This window comes from Salminus brasiliensis, chromosome 12 (assembly GCF_030463535.1).
Source record: "Salminus brasiliensis chromosome 12, fSalBra1.hap2, whole genome shotgun sequence".
Classification (NCBI taxonomy): domain Eukaryota; kingdom Metazoa; phylum Chordata; class Actinopteri; order Characiformes; family Bryconidae; genus Salminus; species Salminus brasiliensis.
In genome coordinates this window covers 33,685,082-33,699,420 of record NC_132889.1, presented here as the reverse complement: position 1 = coordinate 33,699,420, position 14,339 = coordinate 33,685,082, and the positions used below count along the sequence as shown (strand labels likewise).

The 14,339-nt window shown below is 44.7% G+C and overlaps 1 protein-coding gene across 3 annotated transcripts in view; it reads left to right on the top strand.

Annotated features, from left to right (window-relative positions):
- Window positions 1-13,721, top strand: part of map3k14a (mitogen-activated protein kinase kinase kinase 14a) — a 35,076-nt gene extending 21,355 nt beyond the window's left edge. For all 3 annotated transcript variants that reach the window (XM_072693547.1, XM_072693548.1, XM_072693546.1), the window contains exons 6-16: window positions 1,886-2,020; window positions 2,121-2,250; window positions 3,626-3,754; window positions 7,475-7,573; window positions 7,686-7,843; window positions 8,416-8,566; window positions 8,684-9,055; window positions 9,416-9,525; window positions 10,452-10,590; window positions 11,916-12,016; window positions 12,123-13,721. In XM_072693547.1, coding sequence (XP_072549648.1) covers window positions 1,886-2,020; window positions 2,121-2,250; window positions 3,626-3,754; window positions 7,475-7,573; window positions 7,686-7,843; window positions 8,416-8,566; window positions 8,684-9,055; window positions 9,416-9,525; window positions 10,452-10,590; window positions 11,916-12,016; window positions 12,123-12,341 — 1,743 coding nt within the window. In that variant the 3' untranslated portion in view covers window positions 12,342-13,721. The remainder of the gene's footprint in view (window positions 1-1,885; window positions 2,021-2,120; window positions 2,251-3,625; window positions 3,755-7,474; window positions 7,574-7,685; window positions 7,844-8,415; window positions 8,567-8,683; window positions 9,056-9,415; window positions 9,526-10,451; window positions 10,591-11,915; window positions 12,017-12,122) is intronic.
- The last annotated feature ends 618 nt before the right edge of the window (window positions 13,722-14,339 follow it).

The following is a 14,339-nucleotide window of genomic DNA, read 5'->3' as shown; positions in this document are numbered from 1 at the left end:
TTAGCCTCGCCCCCACTCGCAGTACTCCCCAGTCTAACCAGTAAAAATAATAAGCCAGTGTTTCCCTTTTGATGTGGGTTTAGCTCCAGTTTGGTTTAGCTGAGGGAGTCCAGTTTGTTCCTTCCGGCTTTCGCTTCGTCACAAGCCAAATTTGAGCTCCCCTTTACAGGAAAGGCTGTGGTCACAATGAAAAGATTCCCATATATAATATTCCCATGACTAGCAGAGTCTGGAGGTGCTGAGCTGCTCTCCAGTATCAACAACACCATATTCTCTTAAAGACTTGGGCTTTTGCTAGTGGGTTGGGTTTATGTGCATTTTGGGGGTGTAAATGTAACTATAATAAGTCAAGACTGTGATGTAACAGTTTCGGGGGATTGGAATTGGCCTGTTTTCCAGCTCTGTTTTGGTTCTGCTGGATTTTCTTTCGAAGGAGAGCCAGCAGTGTCTGAAGTTTACGGGTTGTCAGTTCCAAGTACTGAACTCTCGTTGTTCAAATATACCAAGATAAAGACAGGGTGCCATCCTAGGGTCCCTTTAAGTGATTTTGAGTCACAAGGAAAGCCACCATCCATGGTAACAGAGTGCACGCTACAGATGGGGTAGATAGAGCTTAGGTTGAAAAGCTTTAAGGGCTCATGTTATCCACTAATCACAGCAACTTATTCAGTAGCTACGATAAACCCAGTGCAGTATGTTTAGTTTCCTGTGGTATATCTGGAGTCCTTGGAGCTTCTGGGGTTAAAGTGCCTCACGCTTCGCTAAGATCGTCCAACATGACATGCGTGTAAAGCAACACACTCGCTGCGTCATACAGAAAGAGGAATGGCCGACTAGCAAAACACATCAGTCGCATCAGCTCTCATTGTTGCGAGAGTCACAAGCCGATATGACTACATACATGACTGCACAGCCGAACAGCCCGACGTGCACACGCTCGGCTACCAGTTTGAGTCACGTACAGTAGTCTCAGTAAAACTATGAGGGAGAGAGAGTGAAACACACATCGATAAAGAAAACGGCTCGGGTTAATACAGGCACTGACACACGCATCTTTTCAGCAGCTACAAGTTGTCTTTTGTGGCTGCTTGCTTCCTGTTTTTCAGTGCTTAGAAGTTTCATGTTTACCTCAGTAGCCTAGTTCTGCTTACGGGAGTTTCCTTACACACACACACTCGCGTGCGCGCGCACACACACACCACATAAACAGATGAACACTAAAGTGACTGCGTGTTCACTCTCTACACCGACATGAACTGTGTAGTACCCCCTCAGCTGTGGCCCTGCCAGCATGCGTACGCTGTGACGGACACTTTTGAGGAATGGCGTTTCCGTTCATATGGGCTGTTGGATCCACCTCTTTTACTGGTGCTTTTGCTGGATGTGCTCTTTCCTCTTCCTGTAACTACCTGCACCAAGTGTTGGGGCGCTAGAGCGTCATGGCAAAAATGTAGTTACTGGGTCATTTATTGCGGCTACTGAGTAATAAGCAGTTACTGATTAATTATAAGTAGCTACTGAATAATTAGTAGCTAATGAATAATTAGTAGCTACTGAATAATTAGCTAGTACTGAATAATTAGCAATTACTGATTAATTATAAGTAGCTACTGACTCATTAGAAGCTACTAAATAATTAGCAATTACTGAATTATTAGCAATTACTGATTAATTATAAGTAGCTACTGACTAATTAATAGGTACTGAATAATTAGCAGGTACTGAATAATTATAAGTAGCTACTTAATAATTATAAGTAATATAAAATATTCAGTACTAAAATGAAAAGCCTGGGGTTCAGTGGGTTACGGGTTACGGGTAACTGAGCGGTACTGTTGTATTTACCTTCTCACTCACGTCTCTCCTCTCCTGTGTGTTTCTGTAGAAACTGAAGCCCAACAACTATGAATACCGGGAGGGGCGGGATTATGAAGTGTGTGATTTAATAAAGCAGGGTTCGTATGGAGACGTCTACAGCATCCGAGACAAATCCAGTGGCTTCGTCTGCGCTGCCAAAAAGGTACCTGTAAATGTCTGTCTGTGCTGTCTGTACGTCTGTACAGTGTGTGAGGGAGTGCCTGTCTCACCCCCCCCCCTCTCTCTCTCTCTCTGTTTGCTAGCTGGCGTTAAAGAGTTTCAGTTGTGAGGAGGTGGGCTCGTGGAGTGCTCTCCAAACTCCTCACGTGGTGGAACTCTTTGGATTTGTCCGAGAGGGTTCGTCCGTCATCATTTTCATGGATCTCAAACCTGGTAAGAAAACACACACACACACACACAGGAATGTGAAAACCATGTCATTTTCCACCCCACAATTCCTCTAACCGCTCCCCATCTCTAGGAGCCGGACCACCTTGATGAGAAACTACATGAAGCAAATTGAAAGTGTTGTACATAATAATGAGTTTTTTACACTGGAAAGTAAAATCGGGTTGAATTTGGGGAATTTTAGTCAAAAGTGTAGATGGAATCCAGCCAAAGTAGATCAAGAAAATATCCGGATACGAAACACATATTAATGGCAGGTGTGACCAGGCTCTGAGATGAAGCCTGATTCCATCTTTTTTCTCTTTTAAAAAACTGAAGCTGTATTTGAAGCTCTATGGTTAGGGCAGTTAATACAATTACAGCAAATTCATCCCAAAGTAGGCTTTGAAATGAAGTACTTATGATTATAGAATGATGCTTAGCTAATTACCCAGTGTACTTAATGGCCTATGACCTGTGACTACTGCTATCTCATGGCCTACTTTGCTGTACGTTCTGTTGCAATACAAGGAATTCTGTAAACTTCAGTGATGTAAACTATGACACAGCCTGTCTGATCAATACTGTCTCTAGTGCACGTAAATAAATAACATACTTTTTTCATCAATTTTAGTCCTGTAAAAAAAATTGGACCCCAATAAAAACCTTTTTAGAATATTTAAATTCCCAATTTTTATTCTTGTTGGATGCACTGTGTTTTTTTCTGAGCATGCAGCCTCATTTAGAGCTCAGTTTGGACTAGAGAGGTTTATTATCATCATTTTAAAATTACAATAATTCTAAAAGAAAGGTGATACAGTCGTGAAAAAATTAGGACAACCCATGAAAATGTCTTTTTAACATGTTTAAACATCTGGAGGTAATATAATATATAAACACATACAACCCAAGAAACGTCTGTAAACGTCATTTATTTAATGGGATTAATAGAAATGCAAATTTCTTGTGTGGAAGAATATACAACAACGCCCCCCCTCCCAATATTTATTACTACTTAAAATGTGTAAAATTAGAAAATTAGGTGCAGAACATCAGCTGCAGATGGTCAGAACATGGTCAAAGAGGATTATTCTGGAGGAGTCTGTCCTATTTAAACCTTAGACATTTAGTCTGGTCTGCTCTTGATTGTTGAAGTGAGGGGTGAAGATCACCATCATGGTCAGATCCAGAGAGCTCTCTAAGGCCTTCAGAAATAAGGTTGTAGATGCAGAGGAGTCTGGGAAAGACTTAAAAGAACCACCAGCATCATGGGAGATGTTGAAGGAGTGTACATCTCAAACCCATGTTGGGTTTAGTTCATTTGGCTCGACCCATAAATCCACTGAACTGCTTCCTGACTCTTGGCTGTCTTGACCCTCAGGCTCTCTGGGACAGTTACTGAAGGAGAGAGGCCGCCTGCCTGAGGATCTCTCTCTGCACTACCTGCACCAAGTGTTGGGGGCGCTGGAGCACCTGCACAAGAGGCGCATCCTGCACCTGGACATCAAAGGTAGGCTGCAGTGCGGACCGAGAGCGAGCTTGTGTGCAGCGGAATGATAATAGAGCAGCATCTAGTCTGAAAGCTGGAGTGGAGGTGCTACAGAGATGAAGCTGGTGATGTGACCCGGGCAGATGCCCTGATTGGATGTAGGACACACTGCACGTTATCGTGGCCAGTTTTGGAAAATCTGAGTAGGTGACCGATATCGTTGTGAGTTGGACGGCTAATGTGTACGATTTCAGAGCATTCACTTCGAGGAGGGGTGTTCAGTGAAAACAGAGATTTTATCCCAGTTCATTTCGGAGCATTTCTATTGGCCCAATCATCATGAAATTCTGACCCAACATTAAGGACAGCTGCCAGATTCATATAATATCAGAAAGTGGAAAATGTCAAAAATGGAGATACAAGTTTTTTTTGCAGGACACTGTTTTATGTAAGGCTAATTATTATTTTTTAGTACAGTTTTTTATCCATTTAATTCCATTTTATGGTTTACTTAAAAACTAGATGTTTCAAATTCATTGTTTCGGGATGCCACAAAAACCAATGAACTTACATAGCCCCGCCCATTCAGCCTAAATCATTATAGCCCCGCCCATTCAGCCTAAATTATTGTAGCCCCGCCCATTCTGAGTAAAGATTTAGAGAATTAATAGAAATAGATTTTTTTTTAGTCATTTTGAGCTTTTTGAGTTGTGTGAAAGGGACACACTACAGGACAGCCAATCACAGCAATGCAGACACACTAACTGCAGAGTTGTAGCTAAAGGAGCTGGGAGCTGAATGGTCAGGCAGGTCTGTCGGACTGGACTGTAAGATATTAAACACTGTTTAATACATAGAATTGAGTTTAAAACATAGAATTAAACGTAGAATTTAGTCTGATTACAGAAACTGGTACTAAAAATACAGTGATTTTACTGGGGTTTGCTAGTGTGTATTAGTATTAGCATGTCTGGGACACAGGGATCGGATCAGCATCGGCCGAGGGGTACCCAAACCTTGATCGGGACATCCCTCCTTTTTGGCCATAATCTGGCAGTTGATGAACGGACCAATAGAAATGCTCCAAAAGAACTCAGGTTCAGTTCTTCATCTATTGACTTCCCTTCTGCTTCTGTAAACCTGCTGTTTTGGAGATACCAGGGTTTTGTGTGCAGTGCTTTGGTGAGTTAAGGTCAGAAGAAGTGGTCAGCTGTCGTTACCACAGTGAAATACGGTCACATGAGGTGGCGTGGTGAATAAATTAGCCGACGGTCACTTACTCTTCAGCTTCAGCAGCTGTTTTGTTCTACGGCCTGCCTTTTGGTTTTACGGCTCTTCAGAGGAATTGGGTGAGGCACAGAGAGCACAGCAGCACCTGTGGTGAGGGAGAGGGGAGAGTGTGTGTGTGTGAGAGAGAGAGAGAGAGAGAGAGATTGAGGCTGAGAGAAAGAGAGAGAGTGAGCGTAAGTGTGTGTGTGTGTGAGAGAGTTAGACCAAGGCTGGGAATTTCCCAGAGTGACTCATGAAACACAGAGCAGGAGGGGGGAGGGGGAGAGAAAGGGAAAAAGACAGACATTGACGGTCAGAAGGAAACGAGTGCGGAGACGTCGAGAGGCTATTGTCCCAGAAGAGACACAAGAAGGCTGCCGTGGAACGAACGGTTAATTAATTTAACGAACATCTTCAGAGCGGAAAGCAGAGCAGCACCACAGCATTTCAGGGAGAGGCGAGACGGTGTCCGTCCTCTGCGCTGCCCCCTGGTGTCTGGTTCTGAGGAGACATAGGAGATGGTGATTAGGCCTGGTTGTTTGTGTGGGCCACATCAGGCTGAAATAGTAGCTCTGGTCACGATATGGAAACCGAAAGGGTGCTTCTCACCCTTCCTGGAACAAAACCACTGCCCAAACAAGTAATCAGCTTTCTGGGAAGAGCTGGTGTGCCTGGCAGTTGGCTTCATTAGAATAATCCACCAAATGTCTTTAACCTGCCTGCTAATACACGTTCTTTGTGGGTCAGTGACCACAAAGCACCATCTGACTGTTTGAGCTTTGCTAATATTCTTGGTGGAACTTCGTGAACTTTTTAGCCCTTAAGGGTTAGAAATACGTACTTCTTGTGTTGCTGTGCTGTTCCAGTGTTGCTACTACTCACAGAATATCCTGGTTTCATACGATACTTCTCTCATTTCAGTACATCTCTCAGTACAGGGAAAAAGGAGGCTCTGAAAATCCTGCCTTGACGTTTTAAAGTTTCTATTTTAGCTCATCAGAGCAGTGATATCCGACCCTGCTCCTGAAGAGCTTGCTACCTTACCTCAGTTTTTGGATCCAGCCCAAATCCAGCTCACCTGATCCAGCTAATCACTGTACTCAGAAAATCCTGGACTGGCTGAAGGAGGAGATAGGTTAGATTTAGGTTGGAGTTGAAACCTGTAGGATGGTGGATCCCCAGGAGGAGGGTTGGAGAACGCTGCATTTTGAGCATTCAGAATTGGGGGAAGGGTAGACAAGTGGCCTACGGGGGAGACAAGTGGGCCGAAAGGTTTGGACCATTGGGGAGCATTGCTGGTTTATCTAATTACACTGGCAGAAAGGACTCAATGAAACAGTGCATGAATATTCATGGCTGAGGGGCCCTTTAGCAAGGCACCTTACCTCCCAGGTGCTGAGGTTGTTGCCCACCACTTCGGAAGCGTTCTCCCACCTCTAGGTCACTAGGTGTTTGGATCCAACCCTAATCCACCTCACCTGATCCAGCTAATCTGTCTTCAGTATTCCTGGACTGGCTGGTGTGTTAGACCTACCTCTTCTGAGAGTACTTTGGTGAAGAGTAGAGTACTATGGTCTCCATATTGACACTCTTAGAGGTATCTTACAATTTTTTAGCTGAGGTTTTTCTTGGGTAAATAGCAAATCACCTTTGTAAGTCTTTCTGGATAAGAGCATCTGCTAAATACCATAAAGGTTTGATTTGGGTTGGAGTTTAAACCTGCAGGATGGTGGATCCCCAGGGGGAGGGTTGGAAAACACTGTATTTTGAACATTCAAGGACCCAAGGACTCAAGGACTCTTACTGGTGTAGCACAGCATAGTCACCCAGACTGGGAATCGAACCCCAGCCTCCCACAGTGGCAGGTAGTGGTGTTATCGATTGCGCCACACCAACCCCTAGGAGAAGACATAACCAGTCTAGGCTTTGGGACTAGACTGGTTACTGGTTACTGCCCACCTCTCCAAAAGTGTGTTCTCACCCCCAATTCACTAGTTTGTGTTGGTTAGGACATACAACCTCCACAGCCCTAAGTAGGTACCTTGCTCATGGGCAAGGTTGAGGGACCCTCACTCACCCTCACTTCGTGGCAGTCCAGGGGAAGTGTATTCTCACCCCAGTTCAGTACTGTGAACCCTGCTCACGGTAATGGTACCTAGGTACATTGCTCAAGTGCAACCCAGAAGAAAAGCACTGTCCTTTTACTCCCCCACCCTGATTTCCTGCCAGTGCAGGGGTTCGAACCAACAACCTTCTGGTCTCAAGCCCATTTCTCTAACCTGTAGGCTTTAGATCTGCAGTTTCTTTCCATTAGGAGTGTTAAGGGATGACCGAACCTTTGCAGAAATGTCATGGAGTTTTTTTTCCTGCTGATCTCAAAGCCGTAACTTTCAGTTCATCAAATTTGGTTTCAGGTCACCAGTCGACAGCATGTGTTGACCTATGAGTTAACCTGTTTGTTTGTGTTTGCAGCCGATAACGTGTTGCTGTCTGAAGATGGGAAAGACGCGTTCCTGTGTGACTTTGGACAGTCCGAGCGATTAGACCAGTTTGGGTTCAGCCCTTACAAAGGTAAACACTCTGACATGGTCTGGTCGACCCACTGAATGTAAATCTCATTAGAAGCTTAATAATAAATTATATGTGTGTGTCTGTGTGTGTGTGTGTGGCTTTTTGTGTGCAGGCCTGAAGGGCACTGAGACACACATGGCTCCTGAAGTGGCGCGTGGAGAGAAGCGCTGTGCCAAGGCAGACGTGTGGAGCAGCTGCTGCATGCTTCTGCACATGCTCAACGGCTGCCAGCCCTGGACCCGCTACTACTCCCGCCCTCTCTGTCTAAAGGTAATGATGACTGGACGCATTGCCACTGTTTTATCACATTCAGAAGATGCAGAATTCACTCCTTCTTTGATTGCATTCAGCATCAAGAGCATTGGTGAGATCAGGATGTTGAGTGGTCACCGCCCCACCTCATCCCCAACTCCCCAGCTCATCCCAAAAGTGTTGTATGGAGCGCCACTGCTCCACAGATCAGTGCTGAGGGGCTTCATACCCCTCTAGCCCACATCTGGCATTAGACATGGTGCCAATGATGGTGGCTCAGAGGTTAGAGGCTCACCAGGCTAACGGTGACAGGGTTGTGGGTTTGATAACCGTGCTCACCAAGCTGCCACTGCTGGGCCCTTCACCCTCTTTGGCCGCCCACCGCTCCGGGCACTGTGTGTGTGTGTGTTCCCTGCATGGACTACAGGGACTAGACTAGACTAGACTAAGTTGTGTGTCAGCAATGGGTGCAACTTAAAGGAGCTGGGATGTCTCTATTAGAAGGGGTGTCCACAAACATTTGGACATATAGTGTAGGTTTACCTGTTGCAGTCATTCATCTTAATATCCCCGTCTCTGTGTTACCGCAGATAGCCGAAGAGCCGCCACCCCTAAGGGAGATCCCGTCTGACTGCAGCCCCCACACTGCTGACGCCCTCAAACGGGGGCTGCAGAAAGAGCCGAGCCGACGAGCCTCAGCCAAGGATCTCAGACTTCAAACAGCCAAAGCACTTAAACAATGTGAGCATACCCAGCAAGCCTCCACATGCTGCATACACACGATACGCATGTGTGTATTATGGCTGTCGTCCATCTGTATTCTCCACTGACCGTTTTTTTGTTTGTGTGTCACTACAGTGGGAGGTCTTCGTAGCCCCGCGAGGGGAGGAGCCTATCAGAAGCCAATAGGGAAGCCTGAGAGGCGTGACCCCGCCCCTCTCTCCCAAAGCTCTGTGCAGCAGTGGATGGGCCCAGGGCAAGAGCGGAGAGAGGGGGATGAAGTGACGGCAGGGCTGGAGCACAAGAGCACCAGTGATGGAGAACCAGAGGAGGTGGATGATGAAGAGGAGGAGCCAGAGCAGGAGGGAGAAGATGAAGAGGAAGAACAAGAGGATGTTAGGAGAAATGAGGGATGCCCTCCTCAAGCTTTGACGCTCTATGTCCATCCTCAGAACCCCGAGCCAAGTGAACTCACCGAGCAGGAGCTCCAGCTACGCAAACTTGAGAGAGGTCAGTGTCGGTATTCTGCATTCCTAGAAAACACACACATACACAGTGAGCACATGAGGGGCCTCACTCGAGGGGGCCCAACAATGGCAGTTTATCAAGCCCGGGTATTGAAGCCACAAACCTGTCGCCCGGTGCTCTAACCGCTGAGCCACCACTGCCCCACTATTTAAACCACCATCATCTAAAGTCCAGTCTTTGCCACAACACCATAGAAGCCACATCGCCCCCTATTCTTCCTGTCCTGTACTGCAGTTTGTCAGAAAGATATCAGGCATTAAATTCTGCTTTTTACAATAGAAAATAGCATCAATAATAAAAAAGGAGTCTGAAATGCTGCTCTGCCTTTATTTTTTTTGATAGATTTCTTCCTCAGCAGTCTGTCTCAGCCCCATTCGGCTGAACTACAGGAGCAGCTCCTGTCCTGCCTGGGTAGTGACTGCCCCTCTGCCAGGGAACCATGGGACAAGAAGGTAAACACATGCGCTTCTGTTAGCGCCGCAGTGAGCAACCACGCAGTATGAGGAAATGCAGACACATATCAGTGGGCTGATACACATCTCGCAGCCACGCTGACAGATCTGTTACTCAGAATAAGTGACGAATGACAGTAAGAGGATTGTTCACTGGAAATTCGAGTTCCTCTGCATGTTTTGTTGTTCCCGGCTGCTGCCAGAAAGCAGTGGGAGGGTTAATTTCATCTCTCGGTATAATTCATCATTTCCTGCAGTGGCTAAGTTAAAGGTTAGAATATTGTGTAGTAGCTTCGTTTGTGAAAGTTCTGGAAGCTGGTTTTTACTGTGTAGCAGGAGCTTCCGCATACTGTGTTTTTACATTCTGCTGCTCCCAGTAGTACTGGTAGTCCTCCAGCAGTCCTGGTAGTCCTCCAGCAGTCCTGGTAGTCCTCCAATAGTCCTGGTAGTCATCCAATAGTTCTGATAGTCCTGCAGCAGTCCTGGTAGTCCTCCTGTAGTCCTGGTAGTCCTCCAGTAGTCCTGGTAGTCCTCCAGCAGTCCTGTTAGTCCTCCAATATTCCCGGTAGTCCTCCAATAGTCCTGGTAGTCATCCAATAGTTCTGATAGTCCTGCAGCAGTCCTGGTAGTCCTCCAGTAGTCCTGGTAGTCCTCCAATAGTCCCGGTAGTCCTCCAGCAGTCCCGGTAGGCCTCCAGTAGTCATGGTAGACCTCCAGTAGTCCTGGTAGACCTCCAGTAGTCCTGGTAGTCCTCCAGCAGTCCTGGTTGTTCCCGCTGTGACTCAAACGTCTGCACTTCCTCACACATTCACGCTCTCTCGGCCGGCTGTTGCTTTTTTTAGCAGGTGTCAGAGAGTTAGCATGGACTGTAGGTGCCTGGAGTGCTAAGAGTGTCTCACTGCTCGTTTCTTTCCCCTCCCTTCCAGGATTCGGGACGCTGGTCTGTCGGCCCCGGCGATGAACTTAGCTCAGGTGTGTTCTCCTACAACAGCCAGTCAGACGGCCAGAGCTTGAGCATGGACTGGCTTGTTCCGGCCCATCAGCCCCCACCCCGCTGCTTTGAGGGTGAGTGACGGACACTCTGACCAGGGGCCACATTTTAGATGTAGAGAACGTCCTTCTGTGTGTCAGTTGTACCAGATCTTCATTCTTGATGTTCTACAGCGTCCTCAGTCACTGTGGAGTCGTCTGCAGAATCTCTGTCATCACTCGGGACACTGAATATTTCTTTTTTCAGACAAGTGCACAGAACAAACTCTAGATGGCCTAAATCAGTGGTTCCCAGCCCTGGTGCTGGAGAACCCATTGCTAGTGGTTTCCTGCACTAACATACCACCTTCAGCCCAGGAAGGGGTTGTTAGTTAGCTGGTTATCTGGATGAGGTGTGTTGAGCACTGTACTAGACCATCTAGAGGCATAACCGTTGTCAGAAACGGAGAATCGGGGGGAAGGAATCTGATTCAGACTCTGTGGATGATTGTACACTGCCTGAGAACGCTGTAGAATATCAAGAATTACGTTCTAATAAAGCTTATTATCACCACAACATTAGAATTACACTCATATCCAGAATGCCTCAAACGTTTCAAATGTAGTGATTACATCTCAGGGCAGTCATCCTGACAGAAATGATTTTAAAATAGATATTTTTAATAGTTTTTTTTTTACACAAATAAATTTATATATATATTTTTTATGTTCTCAGATGTGTTGTATGTTATGTATGATCTAATTATGTATAATTTTATTATACATGATTTCTTATTTGTGAATGTTATTATACATTGTTTTATTTGTCAGTAAATAATGTTATGATAAAATACTATTATTATAAGTTATTAGTAAATATAACAACAAAAAAGATAATAGCAAGTGGAGCCAAGCTTTTGAACAGCAGTGTATATAATATATGTGGAAGATTAAATCTGAAATATTAGATATAAAATATATTTGTACTGCTACTTATTATTATTATATAATTATTAGTGGTGTTATTAATAATAATTATAATAGCACAAACAATAATAAGAATATATATACTATATTAGATATATATAATATAAAAAAAAAATAAGAAAAAATATAATAATAATTTATAATTTCACATTAAAGCAAATACAAAAATGATAATAATGACCAAAGGTTCCAAGCTTTTGCACAGTAGTGTTATGTTGTATTTCAAAGATCAAATCTGGACAATACAACTGATAAAATGTACTTCTAATGCTACAGCTATTAATAATAATAATGATTCTTTTTGTATTTATGAATAATAATTACTATTCATTAAATGCTGGACACAGTCCTGCAGATATATAAGAAGACTGCAGAACAAAAAACAGTAAAAATGAGAACTATGTCATGCTGAGGTCTTCCTTCTGTATCCACAGGGGTAGATGTGTGCATCAGGGATTTCAATGGCCGCTGCTTCCGTATCCGTGAAACGCCCCGGGTGAAAGTGGGCCACATTGCTGTAGGAATCAGTGATCAGGTACGGACAGCACGAGGGCTCTACGTTAATCGTTCCCAGTGTGTCCTGTTAGAATGTGTGTGTGTGTGTGTGTGTGCTGATACGTGTTTGCGTTTGCCTCTGACAGATTTCGGAGAGTGTGTTCAGTCTGCAGGGGGAGGACGGTTCTCTGGTGCCCCATGATAAGGAAGTGCAGGAAACAGGTCTTTTCCTGCGCTGTGTCCCCGCCCCAGACTGTGGCCACGCCCCCTGCCGCAAGCGAGCTCCGGCCTGCAGACATGCCCCCTGCTGCAAAACACCTTGGAGCTGGAGAATCCGAGACGGAGTGCTGGAGACCAAAGACTGATCCCTGAACTCCTGAAAGCTGCGCTTTCGCTCGTTACACTTCGCCCTCTGAAGCTCTGTGTGTTTCCTCTGCTCTTATACAGACGCTCCCAGAGCTTTTAGAAATGTGTGGAAATTGGAGATCCTTTACATTACGTGGCTAAAGGTCCGCTTGGTATCCTTTATTTTTAAGAGTAAAGAGAAATCAGATTTACAGAACACGCCCCTAACCCTAGACGTAGCCGATCAGCAAAAGTTGGCTTCCTGAGTTTTGCACTAGAGCTACAATGCTAATGTAGCTAACTAATAGGGTCTTTGATCCTTCATGTTATTTCTTCTTTCTTCTCTGTCTCTGTCCTTTATTAAGTACTAATTATGTAAAGCTGCTTTGTGACGACAACAGTTGTAAAAAGCTATACAAATAAATTTGACTTGACTTGACTAATAAAGAGAGGTCATATGGCACTGCTTAGCACTAAAGCATGCCTTAACAACGCTTACCCCAACGTTGTCAAACAATCTTAAATACCCAAAAGCGTCTTTAAAAAAAAATGCACTGTATGTCCAAATGTTTGTGGACATCCCTTCTAGCGAATGCACTTCGCTGCGCTACATTACATTAAGCCTCACACAGCTTGTCAAGTCCCTGTAGAGAAGCACTGCCAGTAGAGTAGGACTTTCGGAGCAGATTAACATGCCTAATGCCAGGCCTGAGCTTGAGGGGTATAAAGCCCCCCCAGCATTGGGATGGTGATCATCCGACATCCTGACCTCACTTTTAATGCTTTTCATGCTGGATGCAATCAAATACTCACAACAATCATTTTTCCCAAATCTAGTGGACAGCCTTCTTCTCTGGACAGTAGAGGCAGGGATCAACTTTTTCTTTTTTTATACCCTTGATTTCTAAAGAAGTACTGAATAAGCAGGTGTCCCAATACTTTTGTCCATACAGTGTACGTTCTGTGTTCATCTGGTGTTTATCTTAAGATCCTTAAGAGCGGTTTTTCGTCAGTCCAGCCCCTGATTAGTGTTCTTTTGTCCACTGTTGTCCATTTGTGGTTGAGCCACCTGCCTACATGTGCAAATGTGACTTTTAAGATCTATTTTAGGCTTTTCTAAAAGTACAGGACATTGTCTGATATTAGCAGAAGTTGTACTTTGTGTTGTGCAGAGGTTTTAATGTTGTTTACAGATTCACGTGTGTACGCTACCTGTTTTTTAAACCTATGACTCATCCAGTGTTAACTCCTAAGCACACCGTCGTCAGTCAATCACAGTAATTACGGACCATTTCTCGGTGTGGCACAGAGCCATATAGTCATTTCTACTATTTTCTACCTTTCCCTCCTGCAACAACCATGTGCATGACTGTGAGAATAAAAGCTGTGATTTTATATCATTTCCCTGCTTTGTGATTGATTTCATACTGAAGTGTACTGTTCTGTAAATGGAATTTAGCAAAAATACACACACACACACACACACACATCTGCTTGATGCTTTGGACGTTTGCAGTGTGTATATAGGCTTGTATTCATGTAATTGGATCTGATGCCGTTTCACCAGAACTGAAGTGAATCATACAAGCAGCAGGTTTCTAAAAATACTGCTAGAAACTTAGAACTGACTAATAATGAGGGCCGGGTGTTAGAACTCTCAGTACTTGTGTCTACTAAGTAACTGAAGTACCATCAAGTACTGAATTACTGAATTACTCTGCACTCAATTGCAGTTAGTAAGAAGTGGAGTTATGGAGGAACATGTCGGAAGCCCCTCCTCCCTATGCTAATGTCCTATTTATAATATCATATATAAAAATTCCATCTCTACCTTGTTCACATATCTACAAGAAGTCTGCAACCCTCCAGCCCCCCCTTGACCCTGTCATCTATCATTCCCAACTCCACATATCAGAATGAGGACTTGTCTCCTACCAAGGCAGAAGCCCCTCAAACTCCCCCTCTCCTCCCGGCTTTCTTCCAAATGCTCATAAGCTGAAGGCATTATCCAAACCAGC